Raw genomic sequence first — 25,148 nt, 5'->3', positions numbered from 1 at the left:
TAGGGAAAGGAGGAAGTCTCCAGATGATCATGATCACCTGAGCGACAGCAAATCTAGGACTGTCGTAGCTCATGTTGAAATGGAATCTAGAAATAACAGAGAACAGCTGGATAATGACAGGATAAAATCGCAGTCACGTCATCCCTCCGGTTCTCATGGGGATCAAGATGATATCGGGTATAATTTTTGTTCTTTTACCATCTGAGTAGTTGTGGTTGGTGCTTTTTTTTTTTTGAGTTGATCTATTCGCTATAATTACATTTTGTATTTCAGTTCACTCATGCTGTAGATCTTGGGCGATTACCTTAATTGATTGGATCTAATAGTCTGTTTGTTCGACTTGTCAAGAACTGTACTTGCTGTTTCTCTTTTCCCTTTGTTTTCTTGGGCTGCATAGTGAAAAGTCTTGAGCACAATCATGTTTTCATGACAGGCATATGTCGGATCTGAGATCAAAAGGGATCTCTTCCAGGGACACAGCTGATCTGTCTGGAGGATCAGAGAGAGGTTCAACATATAGAGCTTCTGAGAAATCAGGAAAAGTGGAGGATGGTTCTTTCGGTGAGTTGTCGGTTGAAAGGTCTTCCAGTTCAAAAGCTTCACCACAGGGCTTAATTGAAAAATCCCCCTCTTCGACAAGTCTTGAGCGTAGATACATAAACCGAATTGGTACAAGACGGAGTCTTGAGGTCGAAGAAACAGGCCAGAGGAGCAACACTCGAGAGCTTTTGGCTCATGAGGAGAGATTGAGTAGGGACTTAGCCGCTGAGAAGTCTTTTGGAGATGATTCGTCCCAGGTGGGACTACCCTTTAGCAATAAAGCCCACCAGAACAACTCGTCTTTCCCACCACGTCCAGAATCCAGAGGTGGAATTGGCAGTCCTATGGTGGGCTCTCTTGAAGAGGATAACAGGGTCAATGTCGGTGGGCGTTACAAAAGGGGTGGTGATTTGAATATGGGAAGAGGACAAGGGAATGCATGGAGGGGCGCACCAAACTGGCCTTCTCCAGTTCCAAACGGATTTATTCCATTTCCACATGGGCCTCCTCATGGAGGTTTTCAATCTTTGATGCCCGGATTCCCATCTCCTTCTCTCTTTGGTGTCAGACCTTCAATGGAAATGAATCATTCCGGAATCCCTTATCACATGCCTGATGCCGAGAGGTTCTCTGGTCACCTGCGACCACTCGGGTGGCAACATATGGTGGAAGGGTCAGTCCCTTCTCACATGCATGGGTGGGATATGAGTAATGGTGTTTTCAGGGATGAGCCACACATGTTTGGAGGAGCTGAGTGGGACCATAGCAGGCGAGCTCGTAGCCGGGGTTGGGAGTCTAGTGTAGATTCATGGAAAGCCCAAAATGGGGGAATGAGCATGGATGTCTCGTCGGTGTCCCAAAAGGATGATGAGCAGTCAAGACAAGCTGTGGATGAAAATGCTCTTACTGGCCAGACGAGTCACTCTGAAAATAACAGGGCAAAAAGCGTGGAGGCTGTGTCTAATCTAACGTCTCCTGCAAAAGACTTGGCAATGGATTCTCCTAAAATCCAGATTGAAGATACATCTGGCCGTCCTGTCTCAAAGACGGAGGTCAACGCTGAGAGTTATGGGCGATATTATCTCTCTAAGCTTGATATATCAGTAAAACTTGTCGATGCTGAGCTGCAGAACGAGTACGTGGGCTTACTAATGGATGAACAGTGTCCAATAACTGACGAGGGAACTGCCGTGGTAATAAATCTCAAGGTAAATTCTCTATCTGCCCCCACTAATCTGCCTGACATTGGATGTTCTGTTCGTATGTGCAGTCTCTTTTTCTCGACCAACAACAGTTAAAGATTCTTTCTATTAAAATCTTTGTGGAGTGCAGGATGAAGGGAAAACATTGTTAAAGGGTGACTATGCCACCTTGTCGAGGTTTTCGGTGATTCCTACTGCAAGGAGTTCATTGTTTCAGGTGATGATGAATACAACTCCGATGGTTTTTCTTAGTATTGCTTTGCTTCTAAGTTTGTTTCTCAGTGACTGACATTGATATCCTCGAGAATGATACATACATATTATACTAAACGTGATGATGTTGGATGTGCAGGTGGCTATGGACATGTACAAGGAGCAGAGAGTAGAGGTGAAGGGGCTTCCGAATATGGAAAAAGAAAACGAGGGGTGTCCTGTTGCCAATCCGGATGGTGGTGATGAAGCAAAGGAAGAGGAGGATTGCTGTATCAGAGGAGCATCAGATGTGGAAATATCACAAGAGAGGCTGGAAGAAGCTGCGTCGTCATCGGAGGCGGAGGCAGATGGTGGTGATGATGATGTCAAGTCAAGAGGGGATGATGTTACTGATGAGGAGGAGGTGGTAAGGAGAGGGGAAGAATTAGTAGTTGCTGAGACTGGTGAGTCAGTAGTAATTAGTCGACGGATACGTCAAAGTACACATTGACCCCACCTCTCTGCTTTTTTCATCCCCTTCCATTTGCGGCTCTGCTCCAAAAAAAACAATAAATTATTTTCTTTTATTATTTCCCTTTTTCATTTGTTCCCCTTTTGCCCTTTCAATAAAGAAAAAAGAAAAAGAAAAGTTCAAGAGAGACCAACTAAAGCTATACCCCCCGCCGAACCCATAAACCCACAAGTGAAGAAACCAGAAAACAAATGAGTTTAGGACAACCTGGGGCAAGTTAAAAGCCCTTGCTGCAAAAAACAAGTATCTTCTTCTTCTTCTTTCTTGGACAAATGTGTAAAAAAAGCTAAAAAGAGAGAGTAAAAGGAGAGAGAGGGGATGTCTATATCTAATTCATGAATTTCCTGCAGTTGGGGGATTGACACAGACAAGGCACCTTGAATTCATCAGGATCGAACAAGTAATCATACCTGTTTCCAAACACAGCCAATACACATCGTCATGTCGCCATTAGAGAGAGAGATGTATAGAGAGAGAGAGAGAGAGAGTGTGTGTGTGTGTACGTACGTTAGCTCGTCGCCCTCAGATAAGTTGGTCTTTGCAATGAGGACGATACGGCTTTCTTCATCACCAACGCTCATTATCCTCGCATAGCAGTTGGGCATACACTTCATCCACACCCCCAAACACACACACACAAAACATCAATGTCATGTCATGTCATCCCCCGAGTTCTTGTCTGTCTTTACCAATCTCATATACCCTTTTCTTTTTTTTTAAAAAGAGAGAGAGATTGTGTTGTGGGGGGAGGGCTTACCGAATGGTTGATCAGACGAGCAATGTTGCCTTTCTCAGTAGCGTCCACAACTACTTCCTCGCTGATCTTGAACAGCTGCATTACTCACAATCACAATGCCAATTCACTACACACACACACACAAATCAAAAACAACAAAAGATCCTTCTTTCTTGTCTCTTACATAACAATCTTTTCCTTCTCTTTGGTAACGTGATTCCCTTAGGTCCGCAATGCTACGTCTCACCTGTTCCCCTCTGTATTCCAGCACCTGAAATATATATATATATTCATGCATTCATTTGTATCTTCTTGCAAAGTTTAAAAAACCATGGATCTTTCTCTTTGCCTACCATCTCTCCCTCTTGGATATTCCTTCTCCCAAAGAGCCCCCAGCCGTGTATCCCAGATCTCCCACAGCATACTCGTTCCATCTCTGTACTCTGTTCACAGAGAATAAAAAATTGCACTTGAAACAACTGAAAAAACCTCACACACTCCCCATCTGGGTCTTAATGCTTTTCTTGCCTGCAGGTGACTAAGCCTTTCTCTGAACGACGAAAACGATTTGGGTTCTTCCTCCACCTGCTACACGTTATATAACCAAAAACAATTTTCATGAAAAAGACTAATAATAATAAGGTTCATCAGATAAGCACCCAAAATAAAAAAGCAGAATGGCATTACAGGAAGACTTCCTTACCCTGAATGTGTTTAGAGTTTGTATCGCTGCTGAAGGATGATGGCTGGGTCCCCTAACGCGAAGAGGGATGGCTTCTTCTTCAATCCTCTACCAAACACACGCACAAAGATCAACGTACTGAACTAACTTATGCATACATAGAGATTTTTAGTATCCATGCAGATTACCTTCTTGCTATTAATCTTTCTTTTAAATGCTCGACAACGGGCGGCCGAAAATGGGTCACACATTTCGGTCTCTTCTGCCGGCGACTCTTCAAGTTCTAATCTGTTTGATGAAATAAGTCTGGAACCACTTCTCTTTTTGTTTTGAACAAGGCTTTTGGCAGAGAAGACCCCTGAAGGAGTTTGTATAACTAACACGGTATCTGTGTTTGGAGCCCTGCACCAAAAAACCAAGAACGCGAGGAACAACTCAAAACCAACTATCAAGCAGTAGAGTAATATCATAAGCTCAACATTCGAGAAAGTTTGCCTGTGATAAGCACAGTAGGACACCATCCTTGTCATCTGTCTACCATTTTTCTCCAAGCAGTGCAACTACATTCAAAATCCATTGTCAGGAATATCCCCAATCAAAAGGGATACACAATAGGTAGTAAAACAGCAGCAGAAACATTGAATCTCCGGGAAAAAGATAATAGTTAGCTGAAGGCACTTAAGGAGAGTAATGCTATCTGACATCAGTTGCAATTCACAACAGTTCAGATGAAATGAACTGGGACTTTCAGCTGAATTGAGGAAAAGGTCGGAGAAGATTTGGCTTTACCTCCATCCTATAACCGGCCCTGGAGGCACACATGGCGTGATAGTACGTAGAGCACTTGCAACACTGGGTGCACGATCCATGTATTTGTTTGCAAATTACACACATCTGAAACCCACATAAACCAAGGAAGGTTTCATCATATTTTAGTTTTTCTTGCAAGTCTTTAATCTTTTTTTTATTGATCGAGGCAAACAAATTGTAGACATAGCCAAAAAGAACATAATAAAGCAAAATGGAGACAACAAAAATCAGGTTCCATTGAAATTATGATTTTTACCTTCACAAAATTACTTGATAGAATACTCAAAATCCCCACAGCTGGTTCCATTTTCTCTTCATTTGCAAAACATACTTCGGGCTGAAACCAAGCACATGTCACATGAACCCACAGTGTCTCCACATCAGTTGGCTTCAAAGCACCTCCTATCGTCATCAAAACATAGATAGCCATGAAAACAGATGATGTGCAAAGACAACACACATAGTCAATAAAGAAAACATTCTTCTAGGAAAATATGCAGAAGTGCCGGCCGGGAAAAGCATTAAATTCCAGAGAAATCTCTTCTACAGTATCAGTGTTCATAACAGTGAAATAAACTAAGACTGTCTCAGACATATTTTCCAAGGATATAGTCAAAAGAAATGCACAATAGAAATACATGCCTTTTACAGGACAGAGGCAGCATTCACGTTTAATATCAGGTGTCTCGCACGTTTTGCAGACCCATGAAGTGAAATCACGAACATTTCTAGCTCCATAGCATTCTTGATGGACTGCTATCTGACATCTGCGGGGGGGAAATGACAAAAAGACATGTATCGTATTTAGACAATGCTTAACAAGGCCAATATTTGCCAGAAAGAAATACCAATAGAACAGCAATGTTTGATGCTGATTCATAGAACTGATAATAATGAAATGGGAAAGTTTTGGCTCGATTATCTTATCTAGGCAAACCCGTACTAGCAGTAAACTTCAAGTTTACACGAACCCCCATGTGAAATAAAGATTGATGTTTTTTCATATAAAATACAGCTCATACGCAAACTTCAACATAGAATTCACAATATTTGTTTAGATGAATGAAATAATTGGTGTTTAGTCACAATCCACGCTTTACCAAACAAACTTGAGCAAAGACAGCTCATATTAACAGCACCTGTTGCAGATAATGATCTTGTTATAGTCCCAGTCTTCAACCCATCTGCATACCGCACATCGCTCTGTTGTCCACTTTGCGTTGACTGGCTCGTACTTCTCTGCCAATGATCAAAGAAGTAGTAAACATAAGCAAAGCAAATGACAAAATGAAGCTTTTAAAGGTGATATACCTCTCAGAAAAGCAACCAACCATTGCTTTCTCTCCTTTGCAGAAGGACGTCTAGGAGGTTTCTCTGCAGTGGCATTTGCATGGAACTCTGCCAATTTCAGCATCTGTGGAGCAAGGGAATGGTCTGAGCTTAAAAATTAAGGTAATTTACTTCTGTAATAGACTAGACAAGACAGAAGAAGAAGAATTGTACTAACCCATTCTTCTAGTGATAGTTTTGAGCTTTTAACTTTCACACTAGTCTTCCAATTTCTTGCTTTGGAACCGGTATGTCTTTCCCATTCACTAAGTGCTTTCCTTTCAGGTCCACATGACCCACACTTACATACAACTCTGCAAAAAAATCCAAATGGGGTAAAAATACTGTCAGTGGATCCACTTTCAGAGGAGAAACCCGAAAACCCAAGTAGTTATAACTCAGAAGGCTCTTGCTTCACGTTAGTTTCAGAAGTGAATTTGAGACAGAAGTACAAGGAATGTGGAATTAGTTTCTGCTTACAAATGAAGGCTTGGAAAGTATACACCTTCCACTCCAGAGCAGACAACAATAACCTTGTCAGGAAGCACCGTACGAACATTGATTTTGCCTAGTCTGTACAAGAAACTCAAATTTAGAAGTCTGGTAATGACAAGAGAACTGTTTTAACTTTAAGAAAGAATTGATGATAAATTATGAGGGGGGAGGGCCTACTTGGGTTTTGAGTCTCTTTTTTCTGAAGCAGACAATTCACAGTTAAATTTTGCTCTGCAAGTAGGGCAACGGTAATCTGTTCGCCCAAAATCCTTTAAATTATCGAATGAAACTGGTCAGAAAATCTGAATTTACTTACCATTCTCATAAATGCAAGTAGATGAGAATACAGCCTTTAAGAAGTGCAAAATGAAAGTACCTTAAAATGCTTGTGTGATATGTGGGCACATGCTGCATGTACCCAAACCTTACAGCCATTGCAGCGCACCTGATATCAAGACGGATATCAGACAGTGAAATTACAAAAAGAAAAAAACGACGACATGACTATACATCAATAGTTTGTTAAATTTCTCACCCAGCTTTGACTGTCCAAATGATTTTGTATCTTCTTGCATATACCACAGTTGTTCTTTGATCTTGTGGACTGCAAGAACGATTAGATATTATCTTTACAACTGATTTGAACTGAAACCACACATGGTAAGACAACAAAAGGACAACAGTGCAAGTCTACATACCCTCGAACAAGTTTTACACAATAACCGATCTCCAGGAATCAGAGCTTTCATTTTTTTTGCAATCTTAAAAGAAAGGATCATTCCACATCCTTCACAGGTTCTTGGATCCCTGTATTTCTTGAATATGTCCTGCAAAGCTTAGAACAATTAGGTACACTGCCAAAATTGAAAAGAGATTTATGTAAGTAAAGAATGAAGGTCACATTACAGGACTCATGCATGAAAAGGAAAAACAAGTACAAATGAAGTCAAAGGTTGAAGATTTTGCCTTGTTAGAAGTGTGGAAATTGAGCTCTTGGTTAGAATCGTCGAAATTCGGGTTACCGGAAGCCATGTTAATATCTTGCATCAACTTTTCTGTGAATCCTTGTTCTGCCAAAAACGCTTCTTCCAGGGCCATCTGAAAATCCCCAGGGTTGCATCCATGCAGTTCAGACTGTTCTTGGAACCTGAATAAGTAACTATTAAGCACAAATCCACATGTACAGTCAATTCTGTAGGTAAAAAAAGAAAAATATTAGTAACCCACCTGTCAACGTAATCCACGAAGGGGAAGATCATACCCCTTATCACCCATGCATAATCCTGTTTACACAATCAGAGTTAAATCACAGTCTTAACACTTGACAGATTTTAATACCTTACAAGAAAGCAAACTCTATAAAAAGTAAAAGTTCTTCATCTAGAAAGCGAAATGCCTTCCATACCCTTTCGTTCTCGTTCCCTGAGTGACCAAAGAACATTACACAGGCTGCATCCGGTATACAAGCACGCAAAACAAGCTCGGGAGCCTGAGTCATTGGATCAATAACAATGGCAGGCCAAAATGGCTCATTTTCCCCCGATTTAGCCCAAACCAAGTCCCCTGAATAGAAGTTCTCTGGCCCATAAATCCCATCTTCCTTCACATGATTCTCATCTTCCTGCAATCTCTCGACAGGAGGGCATTGCTCATCTTCAATGAACTGTTGCTCGTTAAGGGAAGAGAGCATGCCACGTGAACGTATATACTTCCTCATGCAAGAATTGTTATATCCAATACCCCGTTCATATTCATCATCTTCCTCTTCTTCACACAATTCACTGTACTTAAGATTCCGAGGACCGGATTTTCCTTTGCGGGGCTTGCTTTTCAAAGCATGGTTACTTGCTTTCGGAACCCCAAAACTAAATTCATCCTTCCTGCATTCTGTTTCCTCCTCATGATCCTGAACATTACTAGGTTTGCTTTCTTTCCTCCAATTCTCCATAACAGAGTCGTTGAACCGAGAAGGAAGTACCTGAACTCGTCCCCTCGATGTCCGAACAACCGGAGGACGCGAAGCCTCAGCTGTCAGATCCCTCCCACGGCCGGAATCCGGTCTTCCATTGGGCTTTGATTCGATCTCGCCGGGAGAGCACGAAACTTCAGTGCACCACGAAGCATAGAACTTCTTCTCCCTGGAACCTCGAATGCTCTCATCGAGGCTCACCGGAACGATCCCGGCGGCGATCTCTCCGAGAATGTTGAGAGGGTAGTAACCGCCGGAGTTTAACTTTCTCTTCTTCCGAGTCACCGCCGTGTCTTCGCCGCCGCCGTAGTCTTCACTCGCCGAGCTGCCGAGTTTGCACCGTTTCAAACTCGGTATTCGGGTTTTCAGTTTCCGTTTGATAATCATTTTCGTTCAGACGATTAGGTGCCAATCAAAACATCACAGTTTCCACTGTTCCAATCCAGAAACAGCAACTAAAACCCCTCTCAGATTCGCGAATCGCCCACAAACCCTAATCGCACCTCAATTTCGGTATTTCCCAGACTCGAGCGACCACCACCGAGAAAACCTGAGAAAATTCCTCCGTCGCGCTTGACCCACTATCGCAAATTGCATACAAGTCGTAGCAAACAACGAAAGGAAGAAAATTGTGTAAAACTATCGATGGAAGAAGAAGAAAAAAGAAAGATGTTTCGTAGAGACACGAAAGAACATAGAGAGATCTGTTCCTACTCTCTCTCTAAATTCAGAGAAACCAAAACAAAAGGAATGCGACTTTCCATGTGATCGGAATAAGAAAACCAGAATGCCAAAATTTCTGTAATCGGAAGACGAAAATTTTCGCAATTTGTTTTACGAGTAAGAAAGATTTTAGAGAGAGAAAGCGTGACAGAGTTCACGAGAGAGAGAGAGAGAGAGAGAGAGAGAGAGAGAGGAGAAGAAGGGGAGGAATTTTGCGTTAGTTTGGTGGTGTTGTATTCTCTACTCCTATAACGTGAACGTGCATTTTACTGGAGAACAAGGAGCGTGGTCTAACCTGAGCAGCGCGTGATGCGACCACGCTTTTCTTCTTCTCCTTCTTCTTCTTCTTCTTCTTTCTTCATTCTCTCATCGTTTATCTTCTGTTTCCATGGAAACCAAATTCTGAGTTCGAGTATCATGTTTCTTTCCTCTTTCTATGATCTCTTCTGTTTGTATCTATGGTGGTGCTTGTACACAGAGTATTGATCTTTTTGCCACTTTGATAAATGGGTTCCAATTTCCAAGAACCTTGGAACTGGAACTTATACTTTGTCGGACAATTTTTCTGTATTCTGTGGCTTGTTCAATTGTTGTGTTCTGTATGATTTAAGGTTACTATTCGTTTTCTTTAGTGAAAAGGTGTAACCTTTTTTTTTTCCATAGCTATGGTTTCTCTGCGATTCATAACTTGAATTTGACATGAAATTTCTTGTGTATCGATAATAATATAAAGTTGCAACGACAAATTGAAGATTGCCCACCAAATGGATGGAAGTTCCGATCTCGAACACGAACGTATCCGAATCCGACCAATCATGAAACCCGGTTCTGTAATTTTGATACTGAAGATGTTCGGTTGCTTCTTTTTTTTTCTTGTTGGTTTTAGTTGGAAGAAACTGATATAAATGAAATGGAATAAAATTGAAATGTTTCCCACCAATTTTTTTTCATATTCTCGTACAAGGGTATTCTCGTAAATGCAATAATAGAACAGAACCGGTCGGTTTTCCCGGTTCTTGTCAAACCGGTTGTCTATCACGACAATCTGACAAAACAAAACCCGATACTGTAATTTAACAATTCACTGACATATAATCAAGCAACATCTCTCTCAACATCTACATTTATTCAAATTCGGATTCTGCATTGTTTGTTTTGTTAGAGAATTGGTTCGTCGGTCCATTTTTCTTCTCCCGGGAACCAAAAAAGGTTAAGGCTCAACGTCAACTACATAAGCTTTGACTTGACTTCTTCACCAAAAAAAAAAAAACAAACCATAAGCTTTGACTTAAAAATCATCAAATATAATAAAAAGACAAAAATAAAACCCCTAAAATTTTGGCATACTTTATAATAATTCTAATTCACACCTCATTATGTTCAAACATGTGACAAAAAAAAAAGATTCCAACTTTTGCGGCTCTTTGCAAAGTACACGACACAAACACATCCTACAGCCTTTTTATATTGAAGATGAAAGTTTATACACATACATACATACATACATACATACGTATATACATATATATAGAGAGAGATGAAGCCTAAGGGGTTTAGCCGCCATTGCATCAGTGACTAGAGCTTTCCTCCTTCCTATTATTCTCTTATTCAAGCAAAACCATATCTACAACAAAACGAAGATGGATTCTACCAACATAGGGTTATTATATATACTTTGCCCTTCCAACTGCTTCTTGTTCTTGTTCTTGCTCTGTTCTGTCTGGTTCGATCAAAACTACTTTCCGTCTTCCTTCTTGAAGATCTAACGCCTCTCCAAGGTTTTCGCAAACCGCCCTCGGATCCTTGGTTGATTGTCTGCAAGAGCCTTTCTGCAAGCGTACTGAAGATATGTAGAAGAACATCAAAGATTAGATTCGGTTCAGGTGGCAAAAAAAAACTTTTTTTTTTGGTGTAGTGAATGGTCTTCACCTTGATTTTGGGTCCGAAATTCCTCCTCCTCTTCTTGTTCCTGTATCTCGAAAGCTTCTCCCGACGGTCTTCGGAGATGCAGCTGACGATGATTCGGTCAAGGGGAGATTGGACAAGACCCATGTTTTGAGTTCCAAGCGTCTGTCCTAAATCCAAAGTCCACTGAAATTTTGATCAGTTCCCAGTTCTTTGGAGAAGACCAGACACAAGAAAGGTCTGACCTTTATCGGTATATTCAAACAAGTCACAAGCTTTTCTGCAAGAAAATGTTCAATTCAAACCTGTATGTCTCCTTCGCTGAATGCTCTTCTCATCCCATAAACGGCTCCGAGATCCAACTGAGGGAATTCCGGAAAGTTCTGAATCATCAAAGCCTCGTGCTGTGCCATGTCCGTATAGTTCAGATTGCCTGAACTCGCGCTCTTCTGAATCGGTGCATCAGTTGCCGCTTCACTGTCCAAAACCTCGGTTAATTCGCCGTCGATTTTGGCCACCACAGTGATGTTCTTGATGTCGAAAACCTCGGAGAGTGGGGACTTGATGGAAGATTCCATCATAAGTTCATGTTCACATTCGTATAAAGCCTTGTCCAGAAGCTGTTGCTCGCTCAGAAACGAATCCAAATCGGAAAGTCCGAGCCCTTGCTGTGAGGTTACAATGTTGCCTTCATCGCAAGAGATCATCATCAAGGCTTCGTACAACGGATCAACGGCTGAGATCGGTTCTTCCATGATCGGTTCAGGGGCTTTGAACAGGTCACCTTCACCTCCAAGATCAAGATCATACTCGTATATGTTTGATGCCTGAATCAAGTCACTCTGCATAGAAAAAAATCAGACAACATAAGACAAAAGGAACACACACACACAAGATCACAGTGTTATTTGGACCAAAACTTGATTTCTTTCCTGCTGATTATTACCAGACCTCAATCAAAACCAGAAACAAAACATGGTCAGAGGACAGGGAGAGTGTATTTTCTCGGTTATGCAGAGAAAACAGATCATTTGGGACAATCTCCTTTGTCCAAAAAGGGGCATGAACGGACAAAATCCATTTCCGAGCAAAAGAATCAAACAAAAAGTGAAAAAAAGTTCTTGAAGAACACGGAATCTATGTTCCGGAAAACACGAAAGTTCATTGTCAATCGTATAAGATTCCCCTCCTTTTATAGTTCAAGTCCAGCTAGTAAAGAGAGAAAGGCAGCCCCTCATTATTTCAACCATAAAAAGGTATTGTTTGGTTGCCGAGAAAATCATCATTTCTCACGGAAAAAGTTTTGGTCTTTCAATATCTTGCAGCACAAGAAGTTTCCGCCTTTTTCTCTGCCCAGAAAGACCAAATTTCCACTCATTTTCCCAGCAGCCAAAGAGATGGGTCAGCGCGGAAAAAGTCGCATCCCATCAAGTGCCAGAATTTCGGACACTTAAGTAACCAGTTCAAGTGGCAATTTGCCGTAAACCACAAATTTTCCCAGGAAAAAAATAACTTCATTAGCCACTCAAAATTTGCAGAACAGGAGCCAACCCCTCGAAATTTCAACCCCAAAAACACAACCCAAAACAAGAAATTCAGTATCAATCACCAAAATTTTAACACCTATCTCAAGCAACAAATGCAAGAGGTCATGAAAGAAACCCAGTAAGAGAGAAAACGCGAGAAAATAAGAACAAACAAACCCTCGTAAAAAAAAAAGAGACGCGAAAACGGCTAAAAGAAACCATTTTTTTATGAAAAGGAAAAGGAAAACCAACCATTGGATCATTGAGGTTGTGGGATTTGTAGGGTTCTTCGAATTGCTGAAGTTCAGGAGAATAACTCTGCATGTATCGAAAAATCAACCCAGTTTCTGCATACATTTCTTCTTCCTCTTGTTATGGATCTCTGAATCTGAATCTGAAACTGGAAATGGGTTTTGAGCGGAGGAGAGTGGCCACTAAAACGAAGAACAGAGAGACAAAGTTGAGAAGCAAAACCACAACCTGAGGGAAAGTTTGGTACTTTCCGAAAGAGAGAGGAGGCTAATTTATATGTGTAATAATGGGAGGACACTGCCCATAAATATAGAAGCTTTAAAAACGACGAGAGGGAAAAATACGACAAAAATTGTATTCCCGGTATATACCCACTGCCACTTTTTATTATTATTATTATTATTACACGTAGTTGATAAGAATATTATTAATGTGAAAATGAACTTTGGTAAAATTATAAAAAGAAAAAAGAAAAATTCCAAAAATATATATGAAATTGTTAATTTTATAAAATAAAATCTAAATTTTTTTATGAAATAAAATATCAAATTCATTCTTGAGTTATAAATAAATATAAATTTTATAATAATTATCATTTTTAAATTCATCGTATATATCTGGATATATGGTATTATGGATGATGATATATCAAATATGATCAAAATATTGACTTGTTATATAGGATATTAGTACGTCTATCATTATTAAGGTTTAAAAATGACAACGAATATAAAGTTTATACTTATTTTCGACGAAAAACTGAAATTGGAGTTTTATTTAAAAATTGGCAACAAATATTTTTTGAGGATTTTCTTTTTAAAAAGAGTTTGCAATTTTTATTATCTGAAATTTATGAAATTAATTTTTTTTTAAATTTTTATTGGCTGAATGTTTAAAATTTGGGTCTTAAGATGATTTTATAGTTTGATTTTTTATTTTTCATTTTAAGCGATGAAATAGTTTTTATCATCTTTTAATATAGATAAATATGTTACATTCGTAGGAATAACTAACGAAAAAGAAAGATATCAAATATAATTTAAGTTTAAAAAAAAGTTAAAATATATGTTAGAATTTTAATAATTCCCCTATTATAAATGAAATCCATATTTTCTAATAATTTTGTGTTTGTAAAATTTGAGGCTTTATCACTACAGTCATTAAAAATCATGTCATTAGTGGATGGGTATGTTACTTGTTAGTAATCTTTGAATGCAATCTAAATAATGAAATAATACTTTTTTGTTGAATTTCTTCCCCATAAATTTTGTATTATAGAAGTACTCATTTTGTGCAAACACATATGTATAGGTCTTCTAATTACAGAGGTAAAGGAAAAATGGAGATGAATATGGATTTATCTTTTAATTGCCGATTATTTTTTATGATTTTCATTTTGTTATATCTTAAACTTTTGTGATTTTACAGTCCCTACAATAAAAAATTATTATTTTTATTTATAGTTTTTTATTCAATGTGAAAAAACTTGATTTTTAAAATCAATATTTTTAAAAAATAAAAACCGCTTTCAATTTGATTATTAATAAAAATTTCAAATTATAAACTATTTTTAAACCATATATATACATTATATTCTTAATATAATTTGAAATCATATATTCAAGTAAAGAAAATTTTAAAATATCATTTCATAACCCCCTTTATTTTCCTATTATATCATTCATCTCCCAATAATGTGTTACTTTTCCCTTTCTTTTTCCGTGTTTTTTCTTTTCCATTCCTTTGGTTTGCTTTGCATTTACATTCAACAACCCAGCATTTGCTTTTTAATCATTTCAATTTTTATTTTCCCTTTTTTCATATAGTTTTGGTACGCGAAGAAATCAATATAAATAGATATTAGTCAAAAGAATTATGTGTATACTAACTATTAATCATAACATAGAAAGTTATGTCGTTAATTCGACATTCTTTCGTTTAATTTACTCGATTTCTATCTGAAACCCTTTTCTTAAGATTTTTTTTTTTCGAAAATAATTGATCTATCCTTAAGTTTTCAACGGTGACATCCTGACTGACAATTTTAAACTTTTAATCATGTTCGATAATTTTTATTTGTTACAACGATAAATTACCACACACACTATGACATCTTGAACTACGATGAATTGGAGAGTGGTCGTCGGTGTAGATCACATGGACAAAAAATGGCTCTCCGAGTACTATTAGGTCAGAGGGTACAAAAATGAATTGAACGTACCGAAATAAGAGCGATATGAGGGTTGTGTATGTATGAGACTATATTGTCAATTATAACTTTAAAAAATTGATTGAACTACTTGTACCAACAATATGCATCTACTTTTTCGGTTGTCTATCCCGAAAGAATTTTTAGAAAATATTTACCAGGATATATGCAAGTGAGAACAAAACACACAAAAAGATCTCGTGTTGGTGTGTGAGGGTAGTTTCATATTTCGTAGAACAAAACTTAATTTCTGATGAACAAACATTTTCAAGGTTGGCCTACATCTTAGTCTTATCATAATTAGAGGAATACCGAATTTGATGAAAAGGATTCCGACCTCTTTGCGTATAAGGACGAGGACTTCTGATGTTGGTCAATGAAGATATACAAGCAGCAAATTGTTGGTGATTTATTTTTAACCAAATCAAACCAAAAATAAAATTAGATCATTACATCTAACACATATTTAATTTATTTTTTATTTCACCATGCAAATCAAATATCATAAAATAAAACAAAAAAAGGCATCTAAAAAATAACTTTTTCACAGGAGATATTACAAAAAAAAATTGAATCCGAACAAAAATTGATATAAAATTTATAAACAATTAAACAGTGACTAAATTAGTGTAGTTCATATAAGAAATTGAGAAGTTAAAAAAAAGTGTCTACATATCACCCAACTTTTTTTAATATAAGATTGTTAAAAAAATGGATTTAGTCATAATATACAGAAAATATGTACGCTACTATCATTACGTTAGGTCCAATCAAAAGACATAAGTGATCCAATGAGATTTCAAATGAAAATCGTTCTAGAAGCAATCTGAAAATATCATTGTGCATTGATAACCGCTGTTACAAAATCTAGAAATAACGGTTAAAGTACTCAGTAAAATACTTTTTCACCCACAATTTCACTTGGGTTAGTTTTACTTTGATAACAATGGATTTAAGTATACAAATAATTTTTTATTTAAAACAGTTTTTTTAAGTGTCTCCGAAAATATATATCACTTAATCGTTGTCCAATTCACACCATCTTTTATCAATTCTACATTGTAGTATTTTAGTTCTTCTGAATTAAATAATTTCCACACATTTTTTTAAAAAAAAAAAAGTTAGTAAAACAAGTGTTTCCAACATGTAATTTTGAACACTACTGAATTTAGTCCAATTGAATTCTATTTATTAGGAAAACATTTATTTTTTTTTACAAATTGTAATTTAAATTTAGTTAATAATGTATTTTTTTTAGGAATATGCATAGCCAAAGAAAAAGGACAAGAGTTCAGTTTTACAGTTAGCGTGTGACTTAGTAGACTCGAGCTTTCAGGCTTTGGTCCATTTGCGACCTCAAAATAAAATTAGGAAAGCTACATTCATATCTAATTAAAACAAAAAACAAAAAAAGAATAATACGTACAAGTGGCAAGTGGTAATAAAATAAGGTTAGGTCAGATTCTTGGGACTCTTTTTTATTTATTTTGTTTTTTCTAATGATTAATTTGACTGAACAAATGTATTAGAAGCAAGCTTTAAATTATTCAACTGAGGAGCAACTTGCAGCCAGTGACTGAGCAATGCACATGTTTGTGTGGAGCCTTATTAGTTTGTCAGTCTTTCGCGCGTGATAGCATTTTCTTACCGCATAATTATTTCACTAACTAAATAAATCGAATCGAATGGAACTGAATAAAATATAACCATTGTGACTCATGGTATTTAAAAAAAAAAAAGATATGTGGACAATTTTTTTTTTTATAATCCGGAAGTTCACCGGACCTTTGGTCCGTTTCTCCCCAGGCTTGGATTTGAACCCATACAGTAAATATTTTATATATATATATATATAAAAATGCACATACACACAGACTGCTGTTTGGGATATGCTCATGAAAACAGATTCTCCAAAGGTTAACCGCAAATATATTGAATAATCATTTTTATATATAGGTTTATATATTGTAGATAAATTATCTCTATTTGTCGTTGGCGGCTTCTAATGATAGAAACAAAATTCATGCATCTGCCATATTTGTTGCAGTAAAATGTTTTTTATATGATTTTTTTCATATCGCAAACATTCCAAGTATACATTTTTTTTTTGTCAAAGTAAGTATACAATTTTATATCCTATTCTTTTTTCTACCTGTTATTATATTTGATTTAATCCCAGTATTAATTCCTAGCTCATCTTTTATATATATGTGTGTATATATATATTATATTATATACCATATTAGATGCCATATAATATTGATGGGAGATCCTTGCAGGAAGATTTCGGGCATCCAAATCCACTAAGTATGAAATACAAACTCGTTATATATTGTTCATGATATGTAATTAACCATATAATATTCCATAAATGATGAATATAGATTATTTTTTTAATCATACATTCGAATCAAATATACTATTATATAACATATACTGTAGGCGAAAGACGACAAAACTGTTCCTGCCTTTGTGTTCATTTCCCAAAGAAAGTGACAAATTGTTCATTGTTCTTTTGCTCCATGATTTTAATCGTGACAACGATGCATGCAATAATATACACACTCACTTGGATGAATACAAAAAAAAAACATTATAAAAATGATATTTTCAAAATGCATGTGCGCAATTCGCAACTATCATATATAAGTTGAAAATATTATGGCTTTGCATTCGCTAACATTAAATCATATAATATAAAAGATTTTTTCATATTGGAGTCTTAGTATTAATCAATGTTTGGAGATTAATCAAATTATAGCTTCCATTGTGATTCTAGATTGGGATACCTTTGTTTTGTTTGTTTTTTTTTTCAAATCAACACAATTGTTTTTATACATTTAGGAATGCAATTCGATATTTAATTACTAAATAATAGAAATCTGATGGTATGGTATGGTATTTAATTTAAACTATTTCTTATCAAATTATTTTTGAAAAAAAAATCTATCGTTAGTAGTATAAAATTAAAGCACGTAACTTTTTAATTGGAGCATTTAAATGATATTTTAAAACATAATATTAGTTTGGATTTAGCTTAAGAATATTTGATTATCCAGACAAAATTTATCTCGGGGTAAACTATGCATTTTTTTTAAAATAAATTCTCGATATGTTCGTCTTTATTGAACTAATTATGATATTGTTGGGGAAATCTTCCAGCTCTGTTGGTTTGGAAGCCCTTTTCTTGTAAACGAGGTCGTGGGTTCAACACCCAGAGTATGGAGATTCCCCTCCTGCCACCTCCGGGTGTTTCACATCCCACGTGTGTGTTGCAGGGTCGTGCGCGTGGGTCGGGATTAGTCTGGGCCTAATTGGGGTTTGGGATCACCCGATTATAAAAAAAAAAAAAATTATGATATTGTTGCAATGTAATGGCATGGAAATCAAATATTGCTTTTATAATGCTCTTTATTCCAAGTATTGTAGGTTATGACACGTGGTTGTCACGATGAACACCGTTACGGGGTAAAAAAACAATAAACATTTTGGCTCTTCTCTGGGAAATGAACATAAAAACAGTATGCATGCATGCATGCATGTATGTATGTATGTATGTATGTATGTATGTCCAAAATATCTTCTATTTTGCTTAAACTTTTCATTGGTGACCTATAATTGAAGCGATTCAGTCGTATAAAAATTTTATGAATGTATGGTAAATTTAAAAGATTCTATAACAAAAACGAAATGTGGAAAGAAAAATACACATGTATGCAAGTGTAGGTGTTGTATAAGAGGGGAAAGAATATTCTGCCTTTCAATTCGATAAAGAAAATTCAGATTCTATTCTAATCTGCAAATCTTGCTTTATATATCTATATATCTATATATATATATATGTGTGTGTGTGTGAATGGATAAATAAATTCAAGCAAAATTTTGTATTATATACTTAATTATGATCAGAATTTCAAATGATGTATAATAGATGAAGAGTTTCCAATCTAAGTATGTTACAAATATAAATTAGCTCTATGAAATTCTAAACTAAGATTTTAATTAATATTAAATATAAAATTCTAATGATAATTTATACATGTAGATGCTTACTTTTTTTTGCCTCTGAAAAGTGTGACAACTAGTTTTGTTTTAGTTATTTATCTAATTTATTATTTATTATTTTCTAAAAGCATGTAAAAGGAACAGTATCTATATATTATATGGGGGGTAATGGGATGGTGAGCCATTCTCTCACCTACCAAACAAAACAAATTTCTCATTTTTTCAGATTTTTAATTTATATTTCTATTATCATGAACATCTATTAAACAGTGCGTTAAATATTGTCGTTATCTTAGTGAGTTAAATACTATTTTTTATATTAAAACATGCATAAATAAATCTCGACTAAAAAATATGGTATTAAATAATACAAAACTTATTTTTACTGCCATAAGCTTTATAAAAAAAAATAATTCAATTGCATAGTAAATTTTCAGAAATTTCAAAGAAATAGTTTATCTTAGCATGTGAAGGATTCAATATTATGTCAATGTCCAGTTTTATATATATATTAATAATTACATGTTTTGAAATTGCAATAAAGTCAAGTTCGTTAAAAGTACTTGGTGGTTCAACCGGTAAAAAATGAGCAAAACTCCTTTTTAACTCGGATTCAAGTCTTCATTTAGGGAAAGATATTCACGTGGGTTTCTCGATCTTCAGAGAGATATATTTTGGCTAAAGACCCGATGAACTTGTAGATTATTAAAAAAAAAAGTTCTTTAAAAGTAATCTAAAACGATTTTAAATAATTTGAGGTTCGATAAAATACAAAAGGACAACAACTAGTACTTCTACTAGTGTGTTATATATACACGCGGTGCATCCAACGAAAGTGTTTCCATCGTGGGGATTCTTTAGGGTAGTGGAGTGTTTGAAAGAAATTGTTCTAAATGAATAAGGATAGTGTGTGTGTGTGTGTGTGTATATATACACACTATACATAGTTCATATACAAAATATATTATAATCCAAACTTAAATAAAATGGGACAAACAAATAATTCCACCTTTATTGGAATCCACTCCTCTTAACCTTTCTCTATACTTATCCGAATATGGTCATATACCATTTCAATAAGACAATATCAACCAAAAGGCCATCAACAAAAACCAAAGAAAGTTGGGACCATAATAGTGAGAAATAATGAAATGGAGACGTAACATTTGTGATCCTTGATTTTCTTGGAAGGCAACAGGAGGAGCTGTGGCTGGAAGCGATGCGTGTTCCGCCGTGTCTTCAGGCGCCCGAGCCGACTACGGCTGGCGGAACACCGACGGCACACAACGTTGTTGCAACACGATGAACGATATCTCTTACGATCTGACACCTAGCGATAACTCAGGCTTTATCGTCTCATGACCTCTATTGCGCGGGAAAAACTAGGAACGAGTGGACTCGATTATCTTACAATGTTAGAGAGAGTATACATACATATATCAATGATATTATCAGGATATATTATAGATATATATACTGGATTCCTAGTTTTTTTTATATTATGGAATTCGAATTCTATGTCGATATATACGTTATTCGATTGAATGAATGAATAGAACAAGGCATGATTCTGTGTGAATGGTTTAATGGAAGTGTTTCTAGACAACGTTATTCTCTTACCGTTTCATGGGTGTTGTAGTAAATGGATGAAGTATTTATAGATTCTCTATCAATTGGTAGAAAGATAATAAATTTACCAAAAAAAAAAAAAGAAGGATAATAAGACATTAGGAAGAAGCCAAACAGATAGAAAAGGCATAGAATTTTTTTTACTCGACTTGTCGGAAATAATCAAATTTCTCCAACGCTGAAAAAGTTGTTTAATTCAACAGCTTTATGCAAATTTTGGATGGGGGATTATATATTTGAAAATAAAAAGGATTAAAAGATGAACAAATCTATAATTCTCTTTACAAAAAAAAAAACAAATCTGTAAACTCTGATGGGATTTATATAATAAAAAAAAAAAAAGAGCTGAAGAGACGTTGTCTTTTATGACACAAGAAATTGCAATTCAAAAAATACTTGATTCATGCATGGTCATGGGCCCACACTTTTTTTTTAAAAAATATTCACTCACGCATATCTACATTTCTTACAATTTCATAAATAGTATACTATTTGAATTCATATCTTTTGAAAAATAAACAAAAATATTACACCCCGGATTTTAATGATAAACATAAATATATTTATTTCCAAAATAATAATTATAAAATTTATTCCCTATAAGGTAGGAGCTATAAATACAGTAAAATTGATATGTTACTTATTTATTTGGATGTAATGATAAAAGGTCAGAGATTCCTTTTTCGCCGAAACTAGACAATTTGGTACAAAAAATACGATAAAATATTATGAAAACTGCTCAAATAATTTGTTGTTATATCTTTTTAAATTGAAATTTTTGTCTCTTGGTTCATTGGAAATGAGTCAAATGACGACGTGCCACGGCTTCTGATTCTTCCGGTGGTGCGCTTTGTTTTTGTTTTTTCTTTTACCATATTAAATCAAAGTTTATTAATTTATTACTATATGTAGTTATGCCTTTTATAGAAATTAGGTAAGTTTGAGGAATTTCATGAAATATTTGCTTACTATGATTGCAATCAAAGTCCCATATAAATAAATTGTGAAGCAAACTTAAGAACTTTTGACACCTTGTGAGACCCCTTTTGTGTGCAACATTGAAGAAGAAACATGACAAAAAAGGAAAGATGTCCATTTGTATGTATATATGTACATGCATGTGTGTGAAAGTGCACACTAAAATAAAAAAGAAAACAATTAGAATCAGGATAAATCTCATTAAAATTTCTAAACTTATAAAGTGGTAAAAAAATATTTTTTATAACTTTTCGTTTCACACATTTTCTTCTAAATTTACATAATATGTCATTATAATTCTCAAATTTGGTAATTGGTGCCAAAACAAATTTTGACGAAGTTAATTTAGAAATCCATTTAGTAATTATAAATTATAATGACATATTTATAAGTTTGGAAATAAATTTGTCAATCGAATAGTTTAGTAATTAATTTTACACCGTACCAATTTATAAATTTATAAATTTTAATAAAGAAATGGTATTTTTTTATGGGAGTTTTAACATGAATTTTGGACATGAGAATTGACATTTCAATGGGTGATCCAACGTTTGATAACCACTTACTTTGTTGTCTTAAGAAAGGGTCTTTTGATTAAGTGGCAAGTGGGTTTTTGTTTTTTCTCAAACATTGATAGTTTTGTCTCTCCATTGATTTCGTTCTTTCTATAATCATGGGATTATTAATCACATTTGGCTTATTCTGCCAAATTTTAAAGTGTGTTTGCATCTTTGTCCTTTGGCTTAACAACAAAAAATATGTGATTTATGCACTAAATTCGTTCCAACAGTGTTTTGGCGCCATGTAATTATCACAAATAGAGATTTAAAATGAGATGAACAATGGAGATCATGGTGTGATTTGATAAGTGATGCCTCATAAAGTTTCACACACTAATCATCATGTGCATTATTAATTCTGTGGCATGACAACCCTGTTATGTTTATTCTATTCCTTAATAATGGTTAGAACTATTTTTGTCACATATCATTTCACAATATTATTAAATTCGATAAATTCTATAATGATATGACACTCGAATCACGATCAAATTTCACGTCCCCACGCGATCTCGTTCCTCCGTTTGTTTCTATTAGATCATATACAGGTTATTAATTACCAAACTTTAGTTTAACACAATATAATTATGGTTTCTACTTCTGTTTACATTCATATATGTAAATATTCTACGTAACTTAGTACTAATACACATAATATATAGTTCATACCAAGAAATCGTGGCCGAATAGTTATAGTTTTGATTGGAGGATGTGGTTCGGTATCATATGTTCCTGAAATCCCATGTTTACAATAAGGCAATTTTCCGATTCATGGTGGATGTAGTTGTACTAATATTCAGTGAACCAACTCAATACCATATATATATTACTATCATACCAGAAAATGCATTCACCCTCTGTTCGTAAATTGAAAATTACAAAAAAACTTCCAAATTAAATATTGTTTTTTTGAAGAAAAAAAATATATGTATATGTATTTGTGCATGGGTGTATGTATGTATGTATGTATGTATGTATAATTTTACACCAAATGCATACATATAAATAGTAATAATTGTTGTCTACTCTCTCTCTCTCCGGCGGCTGAACTCGACGGACAACGACCACAGCCAATTGAGACGCACTCCGTCGCATCAACCGGAATTTCCGGTTTAGCTAACCGGAACATCATCTTGTTAACCGGCGGATTTTTAACCGATATGGCAGCTCGGAAGCGATTCCCTGGCCATGTGTCCCAATCCAATGGTTGTTGCAAGACAAAAAAAAAAAAAGATCAAACCAAGAACCGTAATTACCAAACCAAAACGAAATATCTCTCCCGGTTAGGTGGATATGGTTAAGAGAGGAAACCGGATGAGGCAAATGGATGTGGTTACGAGTAGGCAAACAGTTCGGTTCAATCTATTAGATCCCGATCAATTCTGATTCGGTCATTCCGTGTTTTAAGATTTTATAACCAAATGGTTTTGTAATTTGATTCGATCCAATTGCGACTTAGTTGTATCTAATTAAAATTGTAAACAAATAATAAATAAATCTAAATTTAGTTCGATATATATATATGACCCGTTTAATTTTAATGGATTCAGTTAAATTCGACTCGGTCGGATTGTTTAATAATGGACATCTCGAGATTGCATATATAAGACGAGACCTGTCTTTAACATTAGACATTAACCATCGGAATGAACGACAAAAGCAAGAAGAGTTTCAGGAGGAGAGCCGACAAAAAACCCAACTCCAAGTTTGTTGTGAGAACACCAACTAACTCCAAGCTATGGCTTATACCCCAAAAAAAAAAGGGCGGCTTTGGAAGTGGGAGCCAGAATCCGAGGATCAAACGATTTTTGCGTTTGAAAAGTCCATCTCTGGGTGCTGCAGAAGAACATAAGATGCTGTAAGAGAAATAAGATGAAACTGGTAGGAAGAACAACAAAACAACAATGGAGAAGTTTTAGAGACCTCGGCCATGAATTTCTTCAGAATCTCTTGCTTCTGTAATTCATCGCTCGTCGGCAGACCCATCTGCTTCTGCCTTTGATCAAACTGTGGAAAGTATACACAACTCCATGTCACGTTTGAAAGTCACCATTTAGAGATGGTTGGGAGGAAAGTTGCGTAAAACCCGACTCTTGAAAGTTTACCATCATTTTCTCGACGGTCTGCCTGGTTTCTGGGTCAAGCTCGGATAGCTTGCTGTTCTCCGGTTCAACTTTCTGAGTGTCTATCTCGGGTTCTCCTTTCACAAGAGATTTCCACCATTCCATCTGATCGTGTTTCGTCAAGAGAACTGACATCACCTTTTGATCTTCTGCAAATACCGAGAAAATCCGAAAAACCAAACGTGACTACATCTACCAAACAAAAGGGTTCCTAACTTCATTATTTCTCGGCTCTTACAATGATCATACTTGTCTCATTCAGGGAAAGAAATAAACCAAAATCTATTCAAGAGTAAGTAGAAAAACATACCAATGTTCCAGTAGCAGTCATCAGGCTTCACGGGACGGTAGAGTTCCCCCTGTACTCATCCAAAGTTGCAAAGCTTAGGACCATGTTTCTAGAAAAGATCAAAGACCGAAGAGGATAATATGCGTCAAGAATATCGGTAACTTACATCTATAATAGGAGGCTGTCCTTTCAGACCAACTTTCAGGCTGTTCTTCTTGATCTCACAGACAACTAACCTTGCTTTAGTGCCACAAGGGACAGGAATGTTAACTGTGACCTCCTGGAGGGTCTGGGTCCACGAGTAGTTATCAAAATCAAGACCATTGCCTTGGTTCGGAACTGCATTCGAGTCAGATGAACATGAGGAGGTCAGTTCGAAAGAACAAGAAAACAGCAACCACAATCAAAAGCGCTCAAGTAGATTGTTCAATCGATGACCATAACAGGGGGGGGGGGGGAGGA

At 35.9% G+C, this 25,148-nt stretch overlaps 4 protein-coding genes across 11 annotated transcripts in view; 1 reads left to right on the top strand and 3 right to left on the bottom strand.

Moving 5' to 3' along the window:
* The window catches only part of LOC104811924 (zinc finger CCCH domain-containing protein 13), a 5,062-nt gene extending 2,518 nt beyond the window's left edge, over nt 1–2,544 (top strand). Inside the window, 4 exon segments of the mRNA XM_019202433.1 lie at nt 4–177; nt 434–1,748; nt 1,873–1,959; nt 2,095–2,544. Of these exon segments, the coding sequence (XP_019057978.1) occupies nt 4–177; nt 434–1,748; nt 1,873–1,959; nt 2,095–2,445 (1,927 nt within the window). The 3' untranslated portion in view covers nt 2,446–2,544.
* A 100-nt stretch (nt 2,545–2,644) lies between these two features.
* LOC104811923 (histone-lysine N-methyltransferase ATX4-like) lies at nt 2,645–9,403 on the bottom strand. Of its 2 annotated transcripts, none has more exons than XM_010538793.1 (23): nt 7,924–9,403; nt 7,746–7,801; nt 7,485–7,665; nt 7,217–7,345; nt 7,054–7,122; nt 6,895–6,963; nt 6,696–6,787; nt 6,504–6,596; nt 6,202–6,337; nt 6,006–6,108; nt 5,834–5,933; nt 5,337–5,461; nt 4,951–5,096; nt 4,674–4,778; nt 4,380–4,444; nt 4,073–4,286; nt 3,906–3,992; nt 3,731–3,790; nt 3,556–3,645; nt 3,387–3,473; nt 3,224–3,298; nt 2,974–3,074; nt 2,645–2,876 (listed from the first exon to the last, which is right to left on the bottom strand). In XM_010538793.1, the coding sequence occupies exons 1-23, from the start codon at nt 8,872–8,874 to the stop codon at nt 2,795–2,797; spliced, it is 3,216 nt and encodes a 1,071-aa protein (XP_010537095.1). In that variant the 5' UTR covers nt 8,875–9,403; the 3' UTR covers nt 2,645–2,794. The 2 variants fall into 2 exon arrangements, with proteins under 2 accessions (XP_010537095.1, XP_010537097.1); XM_010538795.1 differs by having other exon boundaries at nt 3,731–3,787.
* A 1,256-nt stretch (nt 9,404–10,659) lies between these two features.
* On the bottom strand, nt 10,660–13,182 carry LOC104811921 (putative zinc finger protein CONSTANS-LIKE 11). 5 transcript variants are annotated; one of them, XM_010538789.1, is made up of 4 exons: nt 12,894–13,182; nt 11,421–11,957; nt 11,140–11,301; nt 10,660–11,050 (listed from the first exon to the last, which is right to left on the bottom strand). In XM_010538789.1, the coding sequence occupies exons 1-4, from the start codon at nt 12,996–12,998 to the stop codon at nt 10,973–10,975; spliced, it is 882 nt and encodes a 293-aa protein (XP_010537091.1). In that variant the 5' UTR covers nt 12,999–13,182; the 3' UTR covers nt 10,660–10,972. The 5 variants fall into 5 exon arrangements, with proteins under 5 accessions (XP_010537091.1, XP_010537092.1, XP_010537090.1 ...); XM_010538790.1 differs by having other exon boundaries at nt 11,140–11,280; XM_010538788.1 differs by having other exon boundaries at nt 11,140–11,285; nt 12,894–13,181.
* Nucleotides 13,183–23,844: 10,662 nt separating this feature from the next.
* The window catches only part of LOC104813276 (protein BOBBER 1), a 4,325-nt gene continuing 3,021 nt past the window's right edge, over nt 23,845–25,148 (bottom strand). For all 3 annotated transcript variants that reach the window (XM_019202415.1, XM_019202414.1, XM_019202413.1), the window contains 5 exons: nt 24,853–25,025; nt 24,708–24,756; nt 24,380–24,546; nt 24,198–24,281; nt 23,845–24,110 (listed from right to left, as the gene is read on the bottom strand). In XM_019202415.1, coding sequence (XP_019057960.1) covers nt 24,072–24,110; nt 24,198–24,281; nt 24,380–24,546; nt 24,708–24,756; nt 24,853–25,025 — 512 coding nt within the window. In that variant the 3' untranslated portion in view covers nt 23,845–24,071. The remainder of the gene's footprint in view (nt 24,111–24,197; nt 24,282–24,379; nt 24,547–24,707; nt 24,757–24,852; nt 25,026–25,148) is intronic.

This window comes from Tarenaya hassleriana, unplaced genomic scaffold (assembly GCF_000463585.1).
Source record: "Tarenaya hassleriana unplaced genomic scaffold, ASM46358v1 Cleome2, whole genome shotgun sequence".
NCBI classification, from domain to species: Eukaryota; Viridiplantae; Streptophyta; class Magnoliopsida; order Brassicales; family Cleomaceae; genus Tarenaya; species Tarenaya hassleriana.
This window is presented reverse-complemented; position numbering and strand designations above follow the sequence as displayed.

Coding starts and splice junctions, on each gene's coding strand:
- LOC104811921 (XM_010538788.1), bottom strand. CDS start 12,998: ATGTATGCAGAAACTGGGTTGATTTTTCGATACATGCAGAGTTATTCT. Junction 11,286..11,420: donor TCAGCGAAGGAGACATACAG/GTTTGAATTGAA, acceptor CTTTGGATTTAG/GACAGACGCTTGGAACTCAA. Junction 11,051..11,139: donor ATTTCGGACCCAAAATCAAG/GTGAAGACCATT, acceptor ACATATCTTCAG/TACGCTTGCAGAAAGGCTCT.
- LOC104811923 (XM_010538793.1), bottom strand. CDS start 8,874: ATGATTATCAAACGGAAACTGAAAACCCGAATACCGAGTTTGAAACGG. Junction 6,597..6,695: donor AAAAGAGACTCAAAACCCAA/GTAGGCCCTCCC, acceptor TTTCTTGTACAG/ACTAGGCAAAATCAATGTTC. Junction 5,934..6,005: donor GTTGGTTGCTTTTCTGAGAG/GTATATCACCTT, acceptor GATCATTGGCAG/AGAAGTACGAGCCAGTCAAC.